At 36.3% G+C, this 23,974-nt stretch overlaps 1 protein-coding gene across 14 annotated transcripts in view; it reads left to right on the top strand.

Annotated features, from left to right (window-relative positions):
- Window positions 1–23,974, top strand: part of KDM6A (lysine demethylase 6A) — a 159,176-nt gene that overhangs the window by 66,116 nt on the left and 69,086 nt on the right. For all 14 annotated transcript variants that reach the window (XM_064497286.1, XM_064497270.1, XM_064497239.1 and 11 more), the window contains 2 exons: window positions 9,289–9,347; window positions 18,687–18,807. In XM_064497286.1, coding sequence (XP_064353356.1) covers window positions 9,289–9,347; window positions 18,687–18,807 — 180 coding nt within the window. The remainder of the gene's footprint in view (window positions 1–9,288; window positions 9,348–18,686; window positions 18,808–23,974) is intronic.

Here is a 23,974-nt window from a genome sequence, read left to right as displayed (position 1 = left end):
TTCTTAATTGATGAGATTTGTAGAGACCTAATAGCTTTTGTTAGATCAGCATATATATAGTTGGAAAAAGAGAAAAGCTTTCATGTGCCAAGTCCTTTCTTAGGTATGGAGTTGAAGAGCTGTAACCTTCAGAGGGCATAGAGAAGAACTGCTCTGAGTTTAGCTTGCTTATGCTAATCAGTACTGGAGACCCATCTCTAGCATATGCACAGGATAAGGAAGTGCCTACAGGACAGTATTTTGGGGGAATCTCTCATATCTTTTCTGGGAAATCACAGCTGGCTGCCTCTCCACAAAGCAGTACGCTATTGCAAGCAGCATGGGAAACAAACAGGAAGAATTAGAAGCTTGTGTGTGCTTGCATGGTTACGATCTCATTGGGATCACAGAAGCATCATGGGATAGCTCACATGACTGCCATGGAGCTCTTTGCAGCAAAGAAGGCCACCAGCATCCTGGACTGTGTTAGGCAGAGTGCTGCCAGCAGGTCGAGGGAGGTGATCCTTCCCCCTACTCAGCCCTGGCAAGGCTGCATCTGAAGTGCCATTTCTAGTGTTGGCTCCCCAGTAGAACAGTGATGTGGACATGTTGGAGCGACTCCAGTGTCGGTCCATGAAGATGATTAAGGAATTGGAGCACCTCTCGTGTAAGGAGAGAGTGGGAGAGCTTGGACTGTTCAGCCTGGAGACGAGAAGGCTCAGGGGGACCTTGTCAACGTGTGTAAGCACCTGACAGGGGGAGTAAAGAAGATGGAGCCAGACTCTTCTCAGTGATGTCCAGTGAGAGGATGAGAGGAAATAGGCACATACTGAAATGCAGCAAATTCCATGTGAACATAAGAAAACAATTCTTCACTGTGAGTGTTCAACACTGGAATATGTTGCCTAGAGAGGCTGTGGAGTCTCCATCCTTGGAGCTTTTCAAAACCTGACTAGATGTGGTCCTGGGCCCCCCGGTCTAGCTGACCCTGCTTGAGCAGGGGTGCTGCACTGGACTATCTCCAGAAATCTCTTTCAGTGTCACAGATTCCGTATGTGTTTTGCCTGTGAATATGGCAGTTCAGGAAAGGATACTGTATGGGTACTTGTATATATGGAACACCTACAGTAACATTTTAGATACATTATAAAAATTGTGATATGAATACTTCACTGATCCATGGAAATCCTTTTCAGCGATATATACAGAATGACTCAAATGGTTTGATACACACATTTGAGTGATTTTTCTCATTAAGTATTTTAAATCTTAATTTACTTTACAAAAAGAATATTAGGTTGAAAGCTTTTTTTTTGTTTTTTTTTGTTGTTGTTGTTTTTGTTTTCTAACCTAGGGCAAATTAGATTCACTACTTAGAAAGGAATCCAGTCTCAAATGCGGCTTTCCGTTTGGGGTCAGGAGTCTTCTTAAATCATAATCAGACAAAGTAGATTTAGAAGCTTCATGATTATTGTGGCATTCACTGAATGAAAGAGTGTAGTGAGTTTGGCTAGATTAATCTCCTCTATAAAATAACTGTCAACATGAATTTAACCTTTGTATGCTGCACAACACCTTTGCTGACTTGATTTTTCAGGAAAGTGTTCTTTTCTGTTAAGATATCCTAAATTATTTGAAGTATTTGTATGAAGTGGAAAATTATAAATATATATATATATATTTACATTAAAATGAAATTTTACAAGCCTCAGTAGAAGTTACATAAATCAGATACTCATAGTAGAGGTCCATATTTAGACATTTGCTAGGCAGTTTGATTTAATGACAAATTTGAGGAGGTATGCTATTTGATTGCATTTGGTATTGCATTTTATCAAATACCTAAATCTATTTATGGATAAAGGAATACCCACATAGGAACCTTTTTACAAAATTGTCCATATTCAATTGATAAATAATAGATTTGAGTTTTGTTATCTGTCTGTCTTCCATGTCGAAATGCTCCTTATAAAGAGATCGTGACACAGCATGTTACTCCAAGGGATTTTGAATATATGAACATGTCTTGAATTAGTCACTGTATCATTTTGATAATTCACTAACAGTCTTTTCTTGATATACCTTGTCTTTCTCTGTGCGACAGCATGTATTTTTTACAGACAGCACTGATGAGCCACAGGCAGTGTTGAAACTAGCTCCCATCTTCAGTTTGTTTAAGCAGGCTTTGCTAAATGTGTCTTAGTCCATGGGTGAAAATGGTAGGACATTAGTGTTTCAGAGAAGTTGGGTAGCATTTGTTCAGAGAGAAATTACAGAGGAAAGGGAAACGAGTGGCTGGCGGAGCGTTTCAGGGACTATGGACAAGCACACCATCTTCCCTAAACATGGCGTGTGAAGAAGGCAGAATGGGGAACGGAGAATAGTCAGTAAAAGATAAGTACAATTTACAAGAAAAACTTTCTTTTTATTTTGTGTTTTGCATTAAGAGTATGAAGTACTTTTCTATGAAAGAACTGTGTGGCTGCGGGGATTGGTCATGGTTCCCAAAGGGAAGATTCACAAGCAGCTGAGCTTACCTGTTTCATGAAGTCATGGTTTCTTTATTCATGAGTGAAGTGCTTAATTTGGCCTACCTTCTGTGCATGGATCAGCTTTCTGATTGGGGGTGATGGGTGCAGCTGGAAATGCTAAGGAATGGATAAGAAATGCAGTAACCTGTGAGTCGTTCTGAACGTTTTCTTAAAATACTTGTTGGGCTCAACTTTTATATAAATACTGTTATGAATTTGCTTCTGAGTTTATGATGCAGTATATAACTTGTGATAACTTAAGGTTAGTTAAGACTTGAATTTGATGCACACAAATTGTAATCTTTTCTCCAGTTGTTGAAAATCTTCTTATGTGCATCCTGCCTGTAATGTAAAAAAATATGTTAAGTTCTGTTTTTTGTATTTTTTTTATGAACTAAGAATGGTATATTAGCCGGTCTTTTTCTACAAGTAGTAGGTGTATTTTGGCAATGTTTACTCTCTGAAAAAATAAATTTATTAGAGACGTGATGAAAATTACTTTGTAATTATTTACCAATATGTTACATTGATGAATCCATTGGAAATGTCAGAGAATATATTTGTCATAGAAATAATGACTTTTATATATTAGTTGCTTTTACATGGCTCCTAGGATATAGGCACACACCTACAATTTTTTGAATGTTGTTATTATCATGCAAATATGTTTTGTATAGCTTTAAAGATATTTGTGTAGATCCTTCATAAACCTAATGATTTTCCAGATAGTAGAAAATTTCTTGATGACCTTGATGCCTTAGTGAAAGCTAATGCTATTCAGTTGTAATACCACCCTTACAGAGTTCTTAGTATTTTTGCAGGTGTTTGGAATATGTAGAACGTGTAGGTAGGTAACTCTCTTTTTTGTATTTGTACAAATATAAAAAAATTGTATTTGAACCCTCCTCTTTCTCCCAAATCCTTATAATCTTTGCAACTGGAACTGCTAGAGCTTGTCAGCTCCCAAAGGTATGTAGCTGTTTATGCATAAGAGCCTGAGTGGAAATTTTTATGCAGTACATATTCTCCAGGGAACTGTTGTTATATATTGAGTAGTGTCAGGAGGAAGTATTGGGTACTGTAGTGTCAAAACTTAATCTTTAGTGTTTGAGTGAAGAAGTAAACATATTCACACGTTTGAACACAAAAACTGTTCTCGTACTTCAAACAGGTGTCTGAGAGACCCTAAGGCTACAGGGCATAAGCTAAACTGTAAAACCTTGTTTGCCTAGCTAGGTATTCTGAAGAACAGTGGCCCCATGCCCACATGCATTTTCTGCAGACTGATTTAATGTGGACCAGAAAACAATTCCATTAGAACTTAAGCAGCAATGAAAGTGGTGTTCAGAGTCCTGCTGAATGCAATTTTAATGTCATCAAAGACTTTGGTTCTAGGGGGGTTGTAAGCAAATGGAGAATAGTGACTGATCTCACGAGGGTGCTGAACTTCATCTTTTTTCCATACTCTTTTTTCAGACTTCCACTAACCAACTGCAAGGGGACTTTGTTTTTTCTTTCTTTTTATTTCTTAGTATGGAAGGGTATACTCTGATTTCTATCTAAATATCATCAACGTTTTAATAGAATAAAGAGATTATTTTACCTACATTTGTCCCAGCTCCCTAGAGTCTTAAAGAAGAAATTATTTGTTTGCCTACATATATCGGTGGTTAAGGACCTGCACGGAGAAGGTTGACAGGCAGGGTGTTATTTTATTTTATTATCCATCCTGCAGTGAACCATAGAAATTAATTTCTCTTGAGTAAAACTTTTTTATGTAGCTTACGAGCTGATAAGCATTACCTTTTGCCTGTAGATTGCCTGTGTCATGGTAAAATTTCTGTATGATCAACTTTCAGACATGAATTCCATAGAATATTTTCCTGTACTCCTTAATAGCTCTTACAGGTGTTTTGATCCTATCTGTTGTAGGACTTTTAGTGTCAGCGACTTTATACTGAGGGACTCAGACTCACCAGTCTGGCTGGAGTTGCATTTTGTCTGTAGGAAGTATTTTATAATTTGCCTGAGTTTACAACATTCAAAACATTACTGCTATTTCTGTGGGGCAGATAGGGAAGTGTCTTGGCCATGGAGCTGACTGAGAGATGTGGCCCACTCTAAAATCCTTTATCTAGGATTTCATTCTTTGTGTTTGAGGATTCATTTTAGGTTTGATAAATATTTTGTTAGCAGCAGCGTTGGCTTAAACAGCTCTTAACCTGTTTCATTTTCATTCCATATTTAACTTGTGCTAATACAATTGATTATGGGGAGGCTACACAGTGAACTTGACTGGGGAACTGATGCAGCTGAAAATATATATATATATTTTTTCCCCCTGGATATTGATATCTTGGATCACTTACTGTATGCTACAAATGGTGTTATCGGCAAACATGAGTAGTAGTGTTGGACAGGGAATGTTTCTAAATCAGCAAACTGGCCGAACTGGTCAAAATTTTTCCTTTTTAAGTTGGAAAGTCCCAGGTGGATACTGCCCTTAGGCTGCTTTTGACTCTTTAGCCTCTTTTTGTACTCTCTGACTTTCTAGAAGTGCCTACTGAACAGATTTTCACTTGCAAATGTAATTTTTGTGTGTGTGTTCTTACATTTATAAAACTCCAGTTTAGACACTAACAGTTGGTAACTAGGCCTCACAACTGACGGAGGCAGATTAAGTACGTTCCTGGTGAAAATTTCTTGGCCCAGATATGGTAGCTATAAATTTCTAGAGTCAATTTTTCGGTCAGAATGTGAAGTGTGACAACTTGTTGCACAAGACAGGTGCATTTTTCTGAGCCTACTTTTATAGAAAATATAACTGTGTTAGGCTAATTTGATGTCTTTCTGCCAGAAGCACTGTCTACATGCTTGAAGATGCAGAAAAAGTCTTTATGGCCTCAGCTTGGCCTGAAATAGCTAGAAAATAAAGCAAATATTGAAGATCTGTTTCCATCTGCTTCTTTGAAGAGACCGTTGCCTGTTTATGTGGTTTAATACAGAAAGTTTGTGAGAGGGACTACTGTATATTTTCATCACGTGGTGATTTTCTTTTCCCCCAATTGTTTAAAAAAAAAAAAACAGCCTACAAATCAAAAAAGTTTTCAACTTGCTTCTTAATCTCAGTTACATAGAATGGTATATGAACATGTATTTTGTCTGCTGTGTACCTATCGAAAAAAACACTTTCTACGTTTTTGTTAAATATAATTGAAATCTTGCTCAGCATTACATGGTGCATGTAAGTAGCAGAGAGAACAATACAAACTTGGCTTTTTTTTTTTTAATTGCGTAAGCTGGTGAAATGGAAAGAGATATTTGAGCCATCTAGTGGCTGGTATGAAACATTTTAACATTTTCAATAGATTGTAGAAAATGTAACTGACAACATGAAAATAGCTTTTCTAGTTGGTATGCTTTTCATTAGCGTATCTGTAGAATGAAAAAAATTAGATATTCAGTTTCAGATTTGAGATAGTGTTTCAGTCTACAGCTTTTTTCAGTTTACTGTAGGTTTTAGTGAAGAAAGAGATCTTTATTGTATCTGATAACATAAAATTTAGATTTAGAACTCAGACCTATGAGTTTTGTTAGCATGACATCAGTCTTCAGACATTGTGAGGATTGTGAGGAATCGTGAGGAAAAGACTGTAATAAAGTAATTTTGTTTACTACTTTTTATTTGGAAAAAGGTTGGGGGAGGGGAAAAAGTGGCCTTGTGTTTTACATCAGCAGCTGTTTTTAGCAGGATCCAGAATAATAAGGATTGAATCCAGGTCTTATTTTCAACAAGTCATATTTAGTGGAGAACATGGGATGGATATTTTTTTGTGAAATACTTTAGTCCACATACAAGGAAGAGAGGCAACTGAAAACAGATTTCTTAAGGTGGGCTGTGTTCCTATTAAGTGGAATAAGGAAATCTTTGATCTCAAGACAAATCAGAAATTCAGTTATAGTGCAAAAGGGTGAGATGCAATATTTAATTTGTATTTTACTGGGGGAGGGAGGGACAACCTGAAAGCTTCATGCAAATATGATCTCTTAATTACTTGTTATAATACAGCCTTCATGATCCCACTTGGTCCTGATACGCATTAGGCTGTTGTTGCCTTTCATATTGGCCGTTACATTGGCTGCACATTGAACTTGATGGTATGTCACAATACAAGCAGAAAAGTTGGTTGCTGAAGTAATGAACTTTATCGTTAATTCAGTGTGGATTACTGGTGGAAAAATATTGCATATATTGAACCAGAACCACTGTAATATCCTCCAGTACCCATGAAAGCCTCATCTAGCTTCAAACCCAGATTAAAGGATATTTTTAAATCTTTAAGACAAATCTAATGAACAATCAACAGGCAGTACTAATGGTGTTACATACGGTTTGAGCTGTAGTATTTCATAACAGATGGATGTGATCCATACTGACATTTCAGAATTTGCATCTTTCTATACTTGAGGTAAAGTATTACAGAGTCTTAAATCTTGCCCTGTTTTTTATTGGGAAGACAGTGGTAGCTTAACAGATTTTTAAGGTCAACCACAAGTGTATTGTAAGGAAAATGAGAATCATATACACTAAAAAAGAAAAAAATCAGAAGTTCAGTTACAGTACAGAGGAGAGCAGCAATGTTTAATTTGTATTTTACTGGGGGGAGGGAAGGGGCAACCTGAAAGCTTCATGCAAATAGGACATGTTAATTATGTATAAACAAATCACCTGCATTTTGGTCCTGTCAAGTGCCTTGAATATTGTGTACTGTTAACCCTTAAGATCCAAATAATCAACTAGATTAATTTTTCCAATATGTAAGTCATTTGGACCCTGAATTCTAATAGATATCAGAAGAGGAAATTAAATTCTTTGAAGAGATTTTAGTTGCCTGTGCGCTTTTTTTTTTTGGCTTGTATTTTGCAGTGTGGTGATGAAGGGTTTTTTTATTCTCACCGTTAATGTGATCTCGTCTTGATTCCAGTTTTTGAATTTCTGAGGTAGCACTATACAGTTCTGTTTTGTTTTGTTCTACAACTGAGCATGACCTGAACTGAATAAAGGTTGCTATGTGCATGCTGTATTTTTGCAGGCTTCTGTGTTGCACATGTCATAATCTCTTATCTCCTATTGTCTTGCTTCTTTCTGCATTTAAAATGATTCTTAAAGCAAGGCATTATGTATGTTCATGTTTTTGGACTTGTCTTCGTTCCATTGCCAGAGCGTGCTTGCAAAACAGGGAATACGTGGAGTACAGAATTAAGGACCTTTTTATCTTTATGATGTGCATGCTGTGTTTTTATTCAGTTAAATGGGAACATGGTTTTATGGTAGTATTAGAGTATCATCTTTTATTGTTTGTGTACTTCCCCTTCCACTCCCCCGTTAGCATCCTGTAGCGCTTTAATCACCACAGTATCAGGTCATACTACAGCATTTTCTTGGAACCTCTCCATTGCTCGAGCTATGATTCAGTTCTATTCGTGAAAGGATCTTTGGCACTTCTTTTGTTTTTAATTTGCATTTAAAAGATGCAAATGAGGTGTAATGAAATGGTAATATGAGGTCCTGTTTTTGGTGAATGCTACTCTTTGAATTATATTGTGGTTACCGGTTATCTTCTGGGAAAAACTTGGTTACACCTTACACATTTGAATTGGGTTTAAGGCATAACTACGATCCCTTTTGTGGGATTCCATAGAAATTTGAATTGTTGAAGAAGGAAATGCAAGTCAAAGAGGGATTATCTTGACCAAGAATCTTGGACAGTGGAAATGCTATCTCTTGCTGATGTGTCAGGGCTTGCTGTTCTTTGGGATGTGTTTATGGCTGTTTAGAACTGGAACTGTACTTAAGGAAAGCCTAAAATGTGTCCTAGGCTTGTATATACATGTTTTCTCCTGTAAATATTGGAATAGCTCTGCTAAATAGGAAAACAATTATATTGTGGCAAAGCATTTTTCAAAAGAAAAAGCAATTTGTCTTTTTTCAGTAATTTAGGAAGTATGTAATAATTATTAGTAAAATTGGGTAATTAAACATTCATTAAACCCCGTTAGTAATGTCACTTTGGAAGCAAAGCACACTTTTCTTTGTGGAAAAAAAAAATGGGAGGGGAATGGGTTTCTGGAATCAGAATGCTGCATTTTTTATTTTACTAACAAGCAACGAAATAAGTAGTATAATTTTGATCAAGAAAGAAAGAATATGATTGTCTTAGGTTTGAAGCTAATGGTCTGTACGTTTATTATTCAGAAAAAGTAACACTTCCTTAAGCCTGTTTTCAGTTTCATATAATTAATATTGTACTTTAGACATAGAAATTAGTGTGTTTATTTTTGTGTAAATGTAAATTATTACACCTGTAATGTGGTAATATGTTATAAAACATTTTCTCTCACACTAAATTGCTGAAGACTTCTACTGACATTTGCTTCCCTCTTGTTGTACAAATAGAGTAAACCACATCAGTATCTCTGATGTAGAAATACATGGATAATATTGTCGTTGTTGTTATTCTTCCTTCAAAGGTATATTTCTGCCTTTAAATTCAGAATTGAGATTTAAATATTATGGAGTTTTTTTTTTTTTTTTTTTAATCTCTGCCTCTCTTCTCATTCCTTCTCTTTTGCTCTTCCTCCTTTTCAAGATGAAATTTAAATATCAGTATCTTATAATGGAAATAGAATGTCTAAAGATGAATACAGTATTTGAAACTCAACCTATAGCATATGGTTGGCTTATCTGGGTTTTAAACATCGTTTCTTTTCTTTACAGAATGCTGCCTTTTTATATGGCCTTGGTTTGGTCTACTTCCATTACAATGCCTTTCAGTGGTAAGTTGGAATAAACTGTAACAGTATCAGGGCATTATGCTGTGTTTTATTGATAGGTGAATATTTCAGGATTAGTTCACTGGTAGTGTTGAATAGTTTCTTTATTTGTTGTTGTTGTCGTCCAGATATGTTCGGAGACAGATTGTCCTGGGCATATTATCTGAGTTACTGTAACATACTTACGACAGTTGCTTGAATAGGAAAGCAATTACACAAGAATTTTAGCTTCCATAATGCAGTTCAGCAAAGGGAATGGAACAGTATGACCGCACAGGTTTCTGTGAATTATTGGTATCTATAGTCTGTAGCCTGTGCTGTGAAGGAACTTATTTTTCTCTGGGAAAAGAAGTTATACAGAGGGTTCATTTTCATTTATTTAGCTTGTTACTCAGTAATTTTTACATGCCTGTATAATGTGAAAATTTTGGATATGAGAAGCAGTATGCTCTGACTTGAATCAGAGCATTTAAAGCTGACTTATGGTCACAGTTATAAAATTCTAGCAGGCTTTTGGTGGGGGGAGGACAGGTGGGTTTTTTTTTTTTTTTTTTTTTTTTTTTCCCTCCAGTCTTTGCAATGTGAGGAGAACTGGAATAGGCTGAGTCTTCGGAGTTCCACTGACAAGTACTCAAACTTTCATTTTTAGTAAGAAGAAAAGTGTAGTTTATTACTGCAGAGGCATGGTTGGTATCACTGAAAAACGTCAGAAAGGTGCACTGTTTAGGGTAGTGCTTTCTTATATAAAGCTGACCAGTTTATCTTCTTTTGCAGTCTTTTGTGTTGATTTTAACCTGGAGTGGTTTCTCTATTAACACTTAGTAGAAAAGCTGTTAATAAAATAAATGTGATTTTAATACTTGACTGATTACTAAAAAGTTTATCATCTTATTGGACTGAGCATGCCTGAAGTTAAGAAAGTCATAAGTAACTAGTGACTGACAGTATGGAGCAATAAAAGGAGGTTTTTTTTTTTTTTCCTCCTAAATTGTTAATTCATCAGAAGTTTCTATATATGTCAGTAAGACAGCAGATTTGTGCTTCCCTCAAGGTGGTATAGATGAGCTTTTGTTCTTCAAATTAAACAAAGTTGGTTAAAATAGAAGATCTGAAGCTTGAGTTTTTTTATTTTTTACAGCCAAAATTATTTTCTAGTCGATAATGGTTAAGTGTATGCTCTGTATTCTATACAGAAATATACACAAAGAATTTACAGAAGTAATTAAATTATTTTGGGGATTATGATTTACCAGTTGATGACTCCAGGACAGTTTCATTTAAAAATCTGGCCTGATGCATTTAACAAGAAAAGAAGACAAAAAGTTTCAGAAAACCTGAAAATCTTTCTACTGTTTTAATGTTGTGATCAGTCTTGGTTGAATTTTGCTAAGTTTTAGAATGTTCTTGTTCTGATGCAGGCTTAACTGCATCATTGAACATTCAGGAATATTTTGTGTACCAGTTCTTTTTCACAAGAGATATATTATTACGGTTTGCACTATGAAAATGGTTTAAAAAAAAAAAAGAAAAAACACCACACCCTAAGAGGCAAAGGAGACTGTGCATTTTAGCACCTTCCAGTGGATGGAATTTAACTTTTAAATGTGTGGCAACAAAGTCAAGTGATTGTGAGGCCTAAGTACCACTAGGTTGGAGCCTTGGTTTAATTAAGATTTTTCTTACAGAATTGGAAGTTTTCTTTCCTGCCTTTCAGCAAGCTTGTTGGGAACCTGCATGTAAATGGATTGCTGACTTTTTCATTATAATATTTTAACTGCAGATAGAACTATATATTAAGGCTGTTTAGAAAAATCAGATTTGTTACTTCATTCATATAGCAAAGGTTGATGTAGTGTAATACTAGGGAAGTTGTATTTCATGAGAGCAGCAGGTGGAAATTTTAGAGGAAAAAAATTGAGTGAGGATAAAATCTTATACCTTTGTGTGTGATTTCTTTTAAGATCCCTTTATATTTAAATTTTATATTTTTTTATATATATATATATAATTTTATTTATTTTTTGAGGAGGGCATCTGTGTGTCAGGGTGGTCAGGTTTGGCAAACTCACGAAAAACCTGGAGCTGGTAGAAAGTCATTTACAGTTGGTATCTTCTTTTCTGTAGATCTTAGCACCTTTGCAGACTGCAAGGAGAATCCTGCTTCTTTCAGAAATGTTAGTCAAAACTACCTTATTTTCTGGTGCAGCTCATCCACCTATTTATGTTCATATAGTACACAAATCCATATATTTCAGGCAGGTGGAGGAGGCCTCAAGACCATTTAAGGTGGTTTAACCCATCGTATTTAATCCATGAATATTTTATTTTATCCAGACCATTTTAGTTATTCTTAGGTTTTAATGAGAAGCATGTACATAGGCATCTTAGAAGGAAAGGGTAAGAAAGTGCTTGATGCTTTCTCATGCCTCTCATGTATGTAGGGATAATATAAAAGGAAGTGGGAATAAAGTCAGTTTTTAGAATTTTTGTTCATGTTTTTACATTATTTTTGAGTTTTCCAGCATTCATGGAGAAATGTTGGATTAACTCCCAGACACATGTGCAATTCACTGTAATTCAGTATTATACACTTCTCAGCACTGTAATGCTTCTTTATAGTATGTAATCTTAAATACTAAATCTTAGCTGACCCATAGTATTATATTTGTGTTTCTGTCTGAATATTATGTATGAACAAAAAGTACTAGGCATATACACAAGTATTGCAATAATGTGATCAGACCAAAGATATTCTGTGCAATTATTATTGTAAGACAAGACATAAAGGATTAACTCTAAAAATTGTATGAGTGTAGTGAACTAGGTCGTATAGATCTTAGATTTTGATGTTCCGTGCTTTTACACCATTTATCATCAAACAATGAGAGAAGTGTATGGCTGAGTCTCGCTGTCATTTCTTTTCTCAGATATGGTCAAACAGCAGTAGGATAGTTGAGGTAGTCTCAACTTGAATAATGACAATTCTTTCATATCCTCCTGAAATTAATTTTATATTGTGTTTATTTTAATTTTACTAACCGTAATAACAGTAAGTGCTAACATTACTGTAGCACTGAATATTACTTATCCTTTATAGTTCTGAGTTTAGTTGCAAAAGAGATTGTATGCAGAGGAGAGATATCGACATGAATATTGTTGCTCTGAGATACTCATTACTTGTTAGCACATGGTTTATTTCAGCAGTAATATACAACAAAACAGAATGAGACCATCAGAGGTTAAGTATCAAATCTGAAGATACAACTATTGTTCCTATTTGGAGTATGCTTAAAACTTAAGAGACAAACCCTGAACCCCTACATTCACATGCCTTCTTTCCACAGGAGCTCCTTAGTTGTCTTCTAGGTTCAGAACTTACTTCATTTCTGTGTAACAGCTAAAATCCATCTAATTGCTGGGATGCCAAATTCCCTCCTTTACTTGGATGAGGATTCTGAACCTGACTTGTCTGCCATCTGCTGATGGTGTTGAGTCCCACCAATGTAAAAATGGGGTCCAAGCTCTACAGCTGTGCCCTCAGTCTGGCTCTGGCGCCCTCTTTGGATCCCAGTGCTCCAGCAGTGGTGCTCCAAGGCCAGTCCGCCGTGTTTTCAGTGCTTACTATATCTCAAATTGCTGGGCCATGTGCCTGAGAGAGCAATAGTTTTCCTGAAAAAGACCTTAGAGGAGGCTGAGATCACAGTCACCCTTACTGTGTCATTTAGCATAAGTTTAGTGCTATGCAAAACTTAGCTTTTCAGCACTGATCCCATCTGCAGGACCCAATCCTGAAAAGATCCAAAGAGTAATGTGAGAGATGATCCAGACCCTTTCCCTGACCTCTAAGAATGGAGTCTGTCTGAGTGAGAAAATCTACCAGCTCTGACGGGAACCTTTTCTGGCCCCGCTACAGCCCTCTTTACAAAATCAAAAGCCCTAGTACCATCCACTCAGTGACTAGTAATATTTAGATCATCAGCAGAACCACCATTTTTGCTTCTAGCTTTTTTAAGGGATCTCATAGCTAGCCCCATCTGTTTGTGATGCTGAGTCCGGATACTTCTGTAAGCCAGTATGTACCTACAAGATGTACAAAACTCGCTGCCACCTCTGAGATGGCCTTACTACCTGTCACACTGGGCTGCTTGAGCTGAAAGAATCTGGTCTCTCTCTTACTTCACTTCCAAGTTTTCTGGCTGTTGTTTTTTGTGGGGTTCTCACAGTTATCCTGAAACTGTAAAGTGGATGTTGGAAGTACTGTTAAAGTACCCAGGTCTAGAGTGGAATGTAAACTTTTTTCAGCAGTCTCATGGGCCAGCTTTCAGTGTTGGGTGACTTGTTCATCTACCCAGAATTGTTTTATGGTGGCTGCTGCTTGTCTGAGACTAGAAGAGTTTTGTGCTGTTAAGGTCTGTTCTTCCCCCTTCTTTGCTTCCCTTCTCAATACTTTTTTTTTCCTTCCCCAGGGCTAACGTGTTATTGAAACATTAAGATTTATCCTAAGGCTTTCCCCACTGTGGTCTCTAAAACATAACTCAACTAGGAAATGAATTTGTCCACATTCTCCTCTCAACTCCGTATCTCTTTGCCTAAGGCTTCTTTTTATACTTCTCGTGTTAAAGGAGATTTTTATTTTTGTATCAACTGGACCAGGTCTTTCAGATGCTTTCTCAAGTTGTGTCAATGGTTGGCGGATCTAAGGAAGTGGGCATTTCCATGCTAAGGCAGTGGGTAGTGGGGTGCATAGGAATGCGAACCTTGTTATCGGGACCTCCTTTGCTTCTATGGGGACACTCCACCCTCCATGCAAACAGCAACTATTGGACTACTTCACCAAATGTTGTGTCTGCACTGCGTGCCTCTAGGTATATCAGCAGTTTGTGCCATTGTGGAGGGCACAGCATTCGTGATGTAGTCCAGTGCTTGATGTTTGCATGAAGGGCTCTGAGATTTGCCTAGTTGACAGTGATGTTGTACTGCTAATTGGCAGTCTGTGGGGTTCATGCTTTAGAAACATCTGCTATAGACTTCCATCCCAGAGGGATATCATTTGAGAGAAGGGAAAGAGCTTGCTTACCAGTAACTTGGTCCATATCAGCTCGCTTTCACTGTCTTTTTAGATGGTCTGATGTTATCCTCATTAGCACTTGGGAAGACAGAGTTTAAACATGTGCTCTATAGATACTGCTTAGTCAAAAATTTCTCAGGTTTTAGGTTTGTATATGTATTATTTACATACATATTTATTTATGTATTTTATATGTGTTTAAAATGAGAATGTATGTACAGACTACGCCTATGGTATATTAGCCAAGTGGTAATTAACTTTCTTTTTTGTTGTCTTCTCTTTCTGGAAATATGTATTAAACACATTTCTTGAATTGATGAAAAATGTGTCATACCTGCTAATACTGGAAAAGATACAGTAGTTACATCTGCTGTTGTAGAGAAATGCTTGAGGCCTTTGCTGCTGAAAGTGTTTTGACTTTCAACTATTATGGCACTATGGACAGAGGAGTTGTATCTAAAGACTGTGGAAGTATTTCATAAAATTGCAGTGTCATGACTACTATAGTATACATAATATTTTTAATATTCAAACTATGCTGATGAGTTTCAAATACAGATTTGTCCATCATGTCATCATGTCATTTTCCTTAGTTATGTTTGGAACAAGTAGTCATAAAATTTAAAGAGGATAAAGAATAAGAAAAAGTTTGACTCCAACTGCCTCAAGTAATTTTCCTGATATATTAAAGTAATATTATGTTCCTTTTTTTGTTAGTAGGCTTATTCTGATTTTAATGTATTTTGTTTAATCTTGTTAACTTTTGAATAGTTAAATTGATGCTATTTCGTTACATTTTTTTTTCTCTGTTCAAAGCTGATTTTACTCACAGTTTATCTAGGTAAAACTTTCAAATAGGAGAAGCCTGATGAGAGTTTGCTAAATGTATAAGATAATCATTATTAATTATCTGCTTTCTGCACCTTCATAGTGGTAGGCATTATTGTACAGATGAGGGTGGAAAGAGAGTTGCAGTATCGATATTGGAAGTCTTGATTTGGAGATGGTAGATTGATGTAATTTTTCTTTTCCCGAATTGCTGTAGTGGCACCATGTAGAAAATGTAGAAAACAAGCCCAGAGGTACTTTGCCTCCTCTGTAGTGTCTGTTTTGCAGTCCTGGTTACACCTTTTGTCTAGTGTTAGATAGTCTTTCCTGCCTGTTAGTGGAAAGCCTCCCATTTTGGGGGAGAACTCCCAAAAGATGATGCCGTTCAGATCACTTTATTTGTAAAATTTTGCTGATTCCCATTTTCAGAGAAATAATGTAAGTAATTTTTATTCATTATTATCAGTTATGGTCATTGTGGAAAAATTACACATTGCATAATCGATATAGAATTAGCACACTACAATTAAATAAGATGTGGGCCAACATTATGAATAGAGAAGATAAAGTATATTCTAATATCTAATTTTTAGTTAGAAAAGCTGATTTTTGGACCAGCACTTTGCACTAGTCTTATAATATTTTCCCTTTTAATTTACTGATTGTCATGAGCCTTAATTATAAGGTTAAATTTATGTTAACTTTTGGAATTCTCTTTCATTTTTTATTATGGCATCCAAGGATACAGAATTTAAGATGCAAGCAAGTCCAGGAGTTCCCTAGCATTTTGAGTGCTCGTGACTTCATTCTTAAATGTAAATCCACCAGGTATTAGAAATAGAAAGAAGATTTCTCAGTGGAGATAGTTTCTCTAGACTCTCTACCAGGGTGTCTGTCTCACTGCTATATCAATGCTCCCTGTCTATGCTCCTTTCAATTCTTTACCATTCAGGGATATAATATTTTTCAAGCATGTCTGCCTTTTCTCTCAACACCATAAGTTTAAGAGCGATCAAACGTAACTGAAATTTACAGCTAGAATGTTATCATCTGGCTGATAGCATGGTAACTCAAAAAATGTCTAAAAGTGTACAAAGATGTTTTGTTGTGGTTTTGTTGATTGGCATATTTTCCAAGCATCCGCAAAGTAGGTTGAAAAGCATGCCATTATTTCCTGTGTAGATTATGTCTAGGGGAATTATGTCTTGTCCCACCCATTTTCTTTCTTCTTTGACATTTTGAGCTTGTCTTCATTAGAACGTATCTTATGTTATAACATTATCTCAAAAGCTTATGATTGCTAGTAATGTTAAATATGGCTTCACAATAAACAAGGGCAAATGGTTTTGTCATGTCATCTGTACACGGTTAGACTTTAGTATACTATCTTTGAACAAGGTGCAAATAATGGAATATTAAATACCAGTGGCTAATATATTAGGAACATATTAGAGATAAAACCTGAATTGAAACAAAAAACGCCATTACACAAAAACAAAAATCTACAGTATAAAAACACAACTTAGAATGGTAATGTAGTATACAGGCATTTGTAAGCCAGAATTCAAAGGTCGGTCCAGTCTTTGTCCTTCCAATTTAAATGGTATTTGTGTAAATGAAGGTGAGCATACTGTTACAAAAAGTGGATTGCTGTTTGTTATGATTTTAATATAGGTGTTGAGGCATGTAATTCATCACTGTCCATGCAATTCCAGGGAAGTTTAAATAAGATATGGTTTAAAAGAAAGCAAAGAAAACCCTGCTTAGCCAGTGCAATAAACAGGAAGCTTAAATAAGTTTAAATAAGTAATAATAAACAGTGCTACTTTTGTGCCTTACCTGTTCATTCTTCCTTGTGTAAGCAGAGAAGTAGGATGCTAAGTGAGGAAGGGCTTTCTGAAGGACTTGAAAGCCTCAGTTCCACAATGAAAACATGATGTCTTCTTAAGCCCGGCTGTTAAGTTGTATTTAAAGGAGTTAGATAATGCTTTAGCTATATAAGCATTTTTGTTGAGTTGTCTAGAGAAAGTTACGTGTCATGGTATATTTTGACATCAAGAATGAGATGGGATCCTGTACATATTTTAGATTAAAAGTGTGTTCAGTGAGGGATTTTAAAATGACCTACTTGTATGTTTTGTGAATAAGAAAGGCAGAGAAAAATATTGAATTTCCAATGCAGCTGCTAAACTTTATCCTTACAAATGATACTACACTTAGCTAGAGAGCAGAAATGAGATTAATTTGCCTAAACATTGCATGCTTTTAGGCATTGTCGTATATCCTGCCCAGCCTCTCTGTGTTGCTCCACAGTGGGTGCATAGTGAGTCCTGCCTGTCATCTACCAGCTCTGTGTAGATCTCTTGCATTGCCTAGGACATACCAAATGGCACTTGGCCGCCTGTTTAGTTACTTGAATCCTACCCTAAGCACGACTGATTTCTTATTTCTGTCATCATACGAGCAGTGATGTACATGAAGATCTTTTCAGCCACTCACTCGGTTTCAGGGCAGCTAACACAAGTCTTTGTTTCTTTCTGCTTATTGATTTCCTCCGTGAATCTAAATCTGTTCTGGTTTTAGTTTGATTTCAGATGTCTTAATTTTATGCAGTTGGCCTGAGAGGCAAAACAAGCTGTGTCAGGCCTTTTTAGAATCATGGGTTTTTTTCTTCTCCAAAATAGAGTTTGTCCATAGCATTTTGATTTTGTTTTGTCTGGTACTGTGCCACCATGAACAGGAACAAGTATAGAGAGGATTTAAAGATTAGTGAATATAATCAGATCCTTCTTCAGCTATCCTGGGAATATGAAAAGCAAATTAGAGTGAGGGGAGGAGGTGGGCTTTCATGTCTGTTTTCCTGGAGGCAGTTAGGTGACTGGAAAGTAGAGGACTAATAAGTAGTATTTGAGTCCCTAGACAGTCTGGGTGCTAAGAAAGGGAGGAACGAAGTTGAAAGTGGAGGTAGCTGGTACAGTGGGAGGAGATTATCTTTCCTTCTAGGCCTGCAGTTCTGCTTCAGCTTTCAGGTGGCTACACCACCTGGAATCAAAGGCAGTTGGTTGTGGCATGAGTGATCACTGTATGCAATATTATTCTAAAGTTATACTCATTTTGTTACTGATTCTCGAGTCATCTTTTCTGAAATAGTAGATATGTTGCTATATTGCAGGCAGTAGATCATTTAGTTTCTCTAAATGAATGGAAAGGATTAGGCATTCAAATATATTAGGATGTCTGGAATACAAAGAATACCCAGCTCTTGAAGATTCAAGGCAATGAGGCAAAAACACTGCATTTAAATAATTATACTGATATGTTCTTCCATTTAAAAAAATATATATATATATATTTTTTCTGATTCAATTTCTGCTAGTCATAAATAATACTGATTATAAAGTAATAATTCAGTAAAAATTTATTTTTTTAATCTTTTTGTTTTTCAGGGCAATTAAAGCATTTCAGGAGGCGCTTTATGTTGATCCCAGCTTTTGTCGAGCCAAGGAAATTCATTTGCGACTTGGGCTTATGTTCAAAGTAAACACAGACTATGAGTCTAGTTTAAAGGTAGGTTTAAGACATTTTAAATTGAATTTAACATTTATTATAAGTTGCGTTGCATTTTAAAACTGCGAAGAATGCATAAGTGTATACAGGTTAAATATTAACTTGCTTTGGAAATAAAAAGCGCTTCAATATGAAGTGTCTTAGCGTAGCAACAGTAAGGATAGGATTGGAGGCGCGGTAGGTGCTACAGACATTCAGAAAAGCCTAACAAAATTATAGGTGAGCACTGATACTCTAGTAGATTAAGTGGAAAGGGATGAAGAATGACTTCTTGTAGGGCTCTCCTTAAAACAGTACATTTCGGGGGGGCGGGGGGGGGAGGCTGAGGAAGTACAGAAAATCCATGGAAAAAAAGAAGGCAGAAATTAGCAGCTTGGATTTCCAGATGTTCTTTCTCTCCTTTTTCCAGCTTCACTATTATGTACTGATAATTCATAAGAATCGCTAAAAATAGAAAGCTTTTATGAAAAACAGTGTTCTTGCATCAAATTTTTGTATTGTTTCTACTTTTCTAGCAGTTTTTTCTTTTTTTTTTCTTTAACATCCTGATTTGAGAGTTAGGTTGTTATTGTAGCAGTTCCTGTCTAACCAGTTAGAAGTGGTTTTGTTAATATGGTAGTTTTATTTATTTATTTTAATCTTCTGTCATTTTATCTCCATTCATTGTAACATTTCTGCTCTCCCCCCACCCACCCACTTTCATTTCCCTGTCTATTCCCATGTTTTCTCCTTCATTCTGGCTCATTCTGTATCGTGGTCTCTAAATTTAGATATGCATGTCTCGGAAAAAGGAAGCTTTCTGTAAAGGAGTTTCATGTTGTGCTAGGAAATGCATCCTGCACGATTTTTCAAGTGTGATTATTTTTAATGCATTTTTGCATATTAGGCTCTTCTCAAGCTATTAAAAAAATTTAAAATTTTAGGTTCCAGGAATCTTGGGACAGTGGCTTCCTTTTCCTGGAAGATTGCCTTCCTGGAAGATTGCTTTTCTGGAACTTGTATTAGTGAGGCAATCAGAATTGCACTGCCAAAGATTTGAAAGAGAGTATTAATTTCAACTGCTTTCAGTCTTTGTAATACAGGTTAGCACTTATCTTATCAGACTTTCTTTTTTGTCCAGAGTGCAAGTTTTACCTCCAAAGGCAGATGAAATTGGGAAGTTTAATAAGAGAGGATGACAGTATGTAGGAAATAGGAAAGATATGGTGCAATGAATGGCTAAAGAGAGTGAGGAAGGTAGAGGTAGATCATCTTCTTGTGAAAGGGATTATGTGTGAGTTCAGATAGTCCTGTTTCCTTATATTTTTGGTACAGATGTTGTATTGGTGCCTGTGATACGTAGGAAATAAAAGGAGTACTGAGGAAGTCTTTGTTTGTTTATTTAAATGAAAACTTATGGACAAAATAGAAGAATAAATTTAGAAGGAGGTATGTAAACTTTTTAATTGAGTGGTGGAAAGAACTTCTCCATTTTAATTTTTAACAAAACTGAGAAATAGGTTAACTCTTAATGCTGTGCTATAGAACATGTAATTTTGTCACTGAATCAAGTATTAAAATAGGTATGATGGGAATCCATTCTAAATCATTTACTCTGATCTTCACAACTTTGCAAAATATAACAGTCATGGATCACAAGGATTTCTAGTGTACCAAATTTGTAGTTTTTAATACACCAAGTAGAACTGCAAAAAAGCAGCAAAGATCATTTTAAAAAGAGAAAGAAATTAACTTTTTGTAATGCTGAAGAATCATGCTTTCATGTCCAAGGTGAGTAAATCATTTAGAAAAACAAATAGCGGCAAGAAAAACAACTTATCCTGGAGCAGAGCAATGATCCTCAAAAGGATTATGAAATAAACATGAGGGTGGGTTTGCGTTAAGGGTAGTTTCACATTGTTCTTAAATCAATGTAGCTTCAGGCTGTTGCTGACAGGAAGTCTCATTTTCCACCTCCAGTCCTGATGGCAATGTTCTGCACCCTCCTTTGCACTGAAATTAGTGATTGTTTGCAGACTGAGGTGGATCAGAAGTGTGAACCAGCTCAATTTGGGATTGCATGCTCGCTAGAACCAATACAAGGTAGAGGGCAGAGGGGTGTGAATGGAAAAGAGAGGAGAGCCATACTATCCCCTTTTCAGGCAAAAAATAAAATGAAACTGCACTCTGGAATTTGAAATTGAGACACCTAAGTTACAGTTTCCTTTTATTTTCCTCTGCTATGAAAATAGCAATCTTTAGCAGAGAATTGGTTACAAGCAGTGAGCGGAAAGAAAGGAGGAAAGAAAAGACCTAATAGGGCAATCCATTGGGTCTTGAGCAGTTTCAGCTGTTTACATAGTGGATTTAATGCAGAGTCCTGACTCTGATTTACTTTGTACCAGATGGAAACTGATCAGCAGGTACCATATATCAATTGAGAGAGTAAGTGGAATAAAAAGCCAGTCTGACTATTCTCTGAGTCAGGGTCTAAAAACACTTCAGCCAGGACTCTGTGACAGTATAAGAGGCCAGTCAGAAAATAAATCTTTAGTGAAGAGAAGAAAATGGAGTGGTGATGGTGATGTACAAGCGTGAGCAGAAAAAATGAGAAAGAGATGATGAAAGAGTGGGAAAGGATGTTTTCTCAGAATGCCTTAACAAAGTGGTAAGGGAAGGTGTATTGACATGAACATGATACTGCTCACAGAAGAAAGATGAGCAACCACAAGTAATGAAGAGTCACAGTTGGCTTGATGTGCCCTTATTTGTTCTTGTGGAGCTTGATAAAAGGATTTGAGATTTTAAAGATGGTTGAGTTTTAGGATCTAGCCTGCTGGAGGCTGGCCTTGAAGACAAATTATTTTTTGGGGCCCATATTCTCATAACTGTCAGACACGGTCCAGTCTGAGCTCCCCATTTGACACTGAGGCAGAAAATGGAAATAGTTTTCCATCAGACACTCTTCTGGCTGTTTTGTGTTTTACAAATTGCACTCATGTTGCATTAATGTACTTTGAAATATCATAATATTTTTGATAGTATTTAAATATTCATGTGAAGTCTGTGATTGCTAAGAATAAACCATTGCCAACATGTGAGTCATTGTCAGTAAGAATCTTCAGGCAAATGGAGTAGGATGGGAGTCTGAAGGTCATATCTTCCATGTTTTTTCACAATTTTAGACCATTAACGTAAATCATCTACATTTTATGTGAGCAATTTAAGCAATAAATTAATTTGTACTATTTTAAGATGTTGATGATCGAGATAATTACTAGAGTGTTGTTGAACAAGCGTAAAATAAACTTACAATGTTTTTTCAAAAATCAGTTATTGCTTTTACATGTTTTTAACATTGCCGTGGTCAAGATTAGCAAATTGCTGTTAGAACCCTTGTCTGCTCTGTTATCACATACCTATAGATTTGGCAAAACACCAGTGCCGTTGAAAATTTCTTGGTCTTTAGACTTGCATTAAGGGATGGGAGGGGAGAAGTGGCCTTTCTGGTGGAAAAGGAAATACTCCTTCTGTGACCTGGCAGTTAGGACAGTATTACATTCCAAAGTGATACATGAAAGGAAAACTTTCACCATTTGTCAGAAAGGTACAATTAATTCCAAAGTCAAACGGTGATGTCTTTGGGGGAAAAAATCTTTTAATTACAGATTACTATAGCAGAAAAATACTGTTAAGGTTTATCTCACAATCCTAACCATTTCATACTTTATGACGTATCCCAGCTGCCCGCTTTCTTGCTGCTAATAAAACAAATGACCCTAGGAATACTGTGTTTGATTTTATTAGCTGTGATGGTGTTGGTGCCATGATAATATAAAAGGACAATAAAAGCAAGACCTCTAGGAGTAGAATACATCTTATTAGTCTGGCTAATGTAGCTGGAAAAATTGTCCAAACTTTGAGCACAAGCTGCGTTACTTCCGATATATTGCTTGCTTATCCTAGCCATTTTCCTATTTATCCAATGGATTATTTCAATTTTAACATCCTTTTTCTTACATGTATGTAGTTATTTTTATGCATGTGTCTCAGTTCCTGTATAAAGTACATCTGAATCTTAAGCAATTTTTAGCAAATATGTCAGAGTGAAAGTGGTTTTAAAGAGAAGTTTCTGTCACATGCTTGTGCAACATGTTGCCCCAGACCCATTTATTTGGACTCTGTGAGCCAAGAGCAAGGTGACCTCTTTGGCTCGGTCAGCAACAGAGGGAAGCGGACTGGTGCATGATCATTCTCATCGAGGCAGCTGCCCCATCAACAGGTACATTGCTGTGCCTCAGGCAGCCCTGATGCCTCTTGTCCAGCTGGCAAGCTGAACACAGAGCTAGGTAGAGCATAAAAGTGGAGCTAGATATATTGCATGGGGTTAGTGAATCTTGTAAAAGAGAAGCTGAGGGGGAAAAAAAAAACCCTTACAGCTTTAATATTATTTAGTTGAGAGGTGGAGTTGCATCGGAAACCACATCTATTGGAAAGCAGTCTTTCATCTCATGCTCATTCTGTTCTGCTATGTTGAAGTGCTGTGGTGTGCTTTTGGTGGAGGGTTATGATCACAGTCATCCTGAAAAACTTTTGAATGTAAAAGTCACCATACTATAATATCTTCCTTTGTCTGCTGACAGACTACTTCAGGAAAAGAAAATCTTAGTTTTCTTTTTTATTAGAACAATTGATAGCATTGAGGGAATGGTATGTGACTTTATTTTATTTTTTTAATGGTGGTCAGTAGGGGCCCAGGACATAAGCAGCTTATTTTGTGGCAAACCAATCTATGTTATGTTTTGGGAATTTTGTTTGCTTTTTTAAGTACCTGAACAGCGGCAAAACTCTTAGAATCGGAACTAAATTTCTTGTGTTTTCAAATATCTGCTTATCAGTAGAAACATTGATACTGTCTTTCACTTTCAGAAACTTTGCCTTCTTATTTATATATAAAGTAGGCATCTTAGTAGTTTGTTTTAGGCCTATGCTTTGAACTTTGCCCATAAGCCATGAATTTAAATATAATTCTGGGGTTTTATACCCAAACAGTGACAAAACACTTGGAAGAATCGGAACTAAATAGCTCTCGTTTTCAGATATTTGCCTATCAATGGAAACATTGATACTGTTTTTCACTTTCAGAAGTCCCCTTCTGAAAGTTTTACTTTGTGTCTCCTTATTTATA

Source organism: Dromaius novaehollandiae, chromosome 1 (assembly GCF_036370855.1).
Source record: "Dromaius novaehollandiae isolate bDroNov1 chromosome 1, bDroNov1.hap1, whole genome shotgun sequence".
Taxonomy (NCBI): domain Eukaryota; kingdom Metazoa; phylum Chordata; class Aves; order Casuariiformes; family Dromaiidae; genus Dromaius; species Dromaius novaehollandiae.
The sequence above is the reverse complement of the archived record's forward strand: the minus strand, read 5'-3'. Positions and strand labels throughout refer to the sequence as shown.